At 41.8% G+C, this 4,119-nt stretch overlaps 1 protein-coding gene across 1 annotated transcript; it reads left to right on the top strand.

The window, feature by feature from the left end:
- Positions 1-1,147: 1,147 nt before the first annotated feature.
- LOC102145093 (ubiquitin-conjugating enzyme E2 C) lies at positions 1,148-1,967 on the top strand. The gene has a single exon (XM_005540836.5). It carries the CDS (start codon positions 1,195-1,197, stop codon positions 1,732-1,734), a length of 540 nt encoding a protein of 179 aa, XP_005540893.3. The 5' UTR covers positions 1,148-1,194; the 3' UTR covers positions 1,735-1,967.
- The last annotated feature ends 2,152 nt before the right edge of the window (positions 1,968-4,119 follow it).

The following is a 4,119-nucleotide window of genomic DNA, read 5'->3' as shown; positions in this document are numbered from 1 at the left end:
AAAAAAATCACCTAGTGCCACATTTCTCAGAATGTATCCCCATTGTTAAGTGATGCATGACTGCACATGAAAAGACATACAACATCATTAGCCACTAGAGAAATGCAAGTTAAAATCACAATGAGATATCACTATACATCTATCAGAATGGCTGAAGTAAAAATACAGTGGCAACACCAAATGTTGGCAAGAATGCACAAAAACTGGATCACTCATATATTGCTGGTGGGAATATAAAATATTACAGCCTCTCTGGAAAATCGTCTGGCAGTTTCTTTATTTTAAAAGAAATGAAATATGAACTACCATATGGCTCAGGAATTGCACTCCTGGGCATTTATCCTAGAGAAATGAAAACTTATGTCCAAAAATCCTGTAAACGAATCCTTGCAACAGCCTTATTTATAAGAGTCAAAAACTGGAAACAGCCCAGATGTCGTTCAAGGAGTGAATGCTTAAACAAATTGTGGTACATCTATACCATGGAATACTACTCAGAACCCAAAGGAATGAGCTATCAATAGGCACAATATCCTAGGTGAATGTCCAGATAACTATGCTCAGTTAAAAAAATATATATATATCCCAGTTACTAGGTAAGCTGAGGTAGGAAGATCACTTAAGCCTAGGAGTTCAAGTCCAGCCCGGGCAACCTAGCAATACCCTGCTTTAAAAAAAAAAGAAAAAAAAAAAAATCCTGAAAGGTTACATACTGAATTATTCCATTTCTATATCACTGAAATTACAAAATTATACAAATGGAGAAGAGATTTATAGTTGCAAGGGGTGTTCGTTTGTTTGTTTGTTTTGAGACGGGCTCTCGCTCTGTCGCCCAGGCTGGAGTGCAGTGGCGCGATCTTGGTTCATTGCAAGCTTCACCTCCCGGGTTCACGCCATTCTCCTGCCTCAGCCTCCCAAGTAGGTGGGACTACGGGTGCCTGCCACCACACCCGGCTAATTTTTTTGTATTTTTTTAGTAGAGATGAGGTTTCACCATGTTAGCCAGGATGGTCTCTATCTCCTGACCTCGTGATCTACCTGTCTCGGCCTCCCAAAGTGGTGGGATTACAGGCGTGAGACAGTTACAAGGGTTTAAGGAGGGAGTGTGGACAGAAGGAAAGTGGACTTGATTATAAAAAGGAAAACTGGCAGTCGTGTTCTCCGAGTTCCTGTCTCTCTGCCAACGCCGCCCGGATGGCTTCCCAAAACCGCGACCTGGCAGCCACTAGCGTCACCGCCGCCCGTAAAGGAGCCGAGCCGAGCGGGGGCGCCGCCCGGGGTCCCGTGGGCAAAAGGCTACAGCAGGAGCTGATGACCCTCATGATGTCTGGCGATAAAGGGATTTCTGCCTTCCCTGAATCAGACAACCTTTTCAAATGGGTAGGGACCATCCATGGAGCAGCTGGAACAGTATATGAAGACCTGAGGTATAAGCTCTCACTAGAGTTCCCCAGTGGCTACCCTTACAATGCGCCCACGGTGAAATTCCTCACACCCTGCTACCACCCCAACGTGGACACCCAGGGTAACATATGCCTGGACATCCTGAAGGACAAGTGGTCTGCCCTATATGACGTCAGGACCATTCTGCTCTCCATCCAGAGCCTTCTAGGAGAACCCAACATTGATAGTCCCTTGAACACTCATGCTGCCGAGCTCTGGAAAAACCCCACAGCTTTTAAGAAGTACCTGCAAGAAACCTACTCAAAGCAGGTCACCAGCCAGGAGCCCTGACCCAGGCTGCCCAGCCTGTCCTTGTGTTGTCTTCTTAATTTTTCCTTAGATGGTCTGTCCTTTTTGTGATTTCTGTATAGGACTCTGTATCTTGAGCTGTGGTATTATTTTTGTTTTGTTTTTGTCTTTTAAATTAAGCCTCGGTTGAGCCCTTGTGATGTATATTAAATAAATGCATTTTGGTCCTTTTTTTTTTAAAAAAAAAAAAAAAGGAAAACTGAAGATTCCTTGTGGTGATAGAAATGTTCTATGTCTTGACTGTATCAGTGTCAATATTTCCATTGAGATATTGTACTATAGTTTTGCAAGATGTTATCATTGGTGGAAACTGGATAGAGGGTACACTCAACCTCTCTGTATTGTTTGTTACAACTGCAAGTGAATCTACAAGTATCTAAAAATAGAAAGGTCAATTAAAAGCAAAAACATCAATGAGAAGTTAATTTTATGGAGTCAATTCTGCAAGTTTTTCCTTTATGATTTCTGGTGTTGTATCTGCTTAGGAAGGCTTCTCCCCTCTTCAAGATTACAAAAATACTTTTCTATATATAATTATTTTCCAGTTTTATTTCTAACATATGGAACTTTTTTCTTCATTGAATGTTTTTAATTCAAGTAAGCACCTTATCTGCATTCTCTAAGAGACAAGGAGTGATGTTGATATTCTATATTCTCTCTTAAATCCACAAACTATGCTTTTGACAACTTTGATGGATTGTATACATTCTCAAAGGAAACTGCTAATAAAATAACTTCATATTTCTGATGTAATAGAAGTGTTCCATAAGCAAAACCTAGAGGCTTAATTAGAACATTAGTTGCCAACACTAAAAGCAAGTCAATACACCTGTTTCAAGTTAAATTTCTGTTGTACCGTTCACCTGTTTCAAGTTAAATTTCTGTTGTACCGTTATGCTGAATAAGGTCACCTGACGCCATAGGGCAGGTACACACAGCTCCAAATAGCACCATTACTGTGGACTACAACCTGCACACACTTAGATGCAGCACTTTTAATTCAGCCAGGTCATCCTCGGATCCATTCCCTCTCTGTTTGTCTAATTAATGTCCACGTGCATCAGACCGTGACTGTAACAGAAGAAGAAAAGCTTTTGGATGAAAGGAAGAAGGTTAATTATAAGGAAAGGTGATAAGAAAGGCTTGTTGGGAGGATGACTGAGTGCTAAGTCTCTTCCCAAACACCCTAACCAGGCATCTCAGTGTACTGAGAAATGCAAAGAAAAGCTTCTTTTCTCTACCACGTTCCCCATCTCCCAAGCTTTGGCTCTCTGAATCTAGAATAGGAGTGAGGAGATGAGCAAACAATAGCCTGAATCCTCAATGAAAACATGCAGAAAGGAAGTCACATAGGAAACAGTCACAGAGTGGAGACGCAACCCAGGGGCTTGACCTGCCTGAGGCCACAGGGCTCCCTGACATTTGGAACAGTTTCTCTGACATTCTACAGCTGACAATTTAGAAGTGCAGCCTGGGGAGATGAAAGAAAGTATAATAACCCTGGGTTTCTGGTCAGCAACATAAACATGTGATTGTCATGAGCAAACTAGTAACCACAGATTTGGAATCTTGCTGAATGCATTACTTGAACATCAATAAACACTGACTCAAAATTTATAAGTCTAAAATCTGTCTTAATTATTTAGCTTCCTTGAGAAAACAAAAAAATTACATCACATCAAGTATACATAATTATGTTAGGCCATTCTTGCATTGCTATATATATTAAAAAAAAAAAAAAAAACCTGAGACTGGGTAATTTATAAGAAAAGAGGTTTAATTGACTCACAGTTCTGCAGGCTGTACAGGAAGCATGGCAGCTGCTTCTGGGGAGGCCTCAGCCAGCTTCCAATTATGGTGGAAGGGGAAACAGGCATATCACGTGGCCAGAGCAGGAGAGAGAAAGAGAGAGAAAAGAGAAGGACAGGCTTGGGGGAGGTGCCACATACTTTTAAATGATCAGATCTCACAGAACTCAGTATCATGAAGGCAGCAGCAAGCCATGAGGGATCCGCCCCCATGATCCGGTTGTAACCGAGTGAGTTATAGAGAAACGCCACACTCTGAGACTAATTCAGGAGTCCTTTATTGCTGGCGACTAAGAGACAGCTAGAGCTCAAAAATTCTCTCGGCCCAGAAGAAGGGGCTGAATTTCCTTTTATACCTTGGTCTAAAAGGGGAGGGGGAGCGTAGCTGAAGCAATTTTACAGAAGCAGAACAGGCAAAAAGTTAAAAAGATAAATGGTTACAGAAACAGTTACAGAAAAAATAAACAGTTCCAGGTGCAGGGGCTTAAACTATCACAAAGTGATAAACGCAGGGGATTCCAGCATGCTCCCAGGAGCTGCTGGTACAGCTTGCCTCAGA

This window comes from Macaca fascicularis, chromosome 1, assembly GCF_037993035.2.
Source record: "Macaca fascicularis isolate 582-1 chromosome 1, T2T-MFA8v1.1".
Taxonomy (NCBI): domain Eukaryota; kingdom Metazoa; phylum Chordata; class Mammalia; order Primates; family Cercopithecidae; genus Macaca; species Macaca fascicularis.
The sequence above is the reverse complement of the archived record's forward strand: the minus strand, read 5'-3'. Positions and strand labels throughout refer to the sequence as shown.

Bases quoted from the DNA above. Each gene is read 5' to 3' on its own strand.
- LOC102145093 (XM_005540836.5), top strand. From the start codon at position 1,195: ATGGCTTCCCAAAACCGCGACCTGGCAGCCACTAGCGTCACCGCCGCC.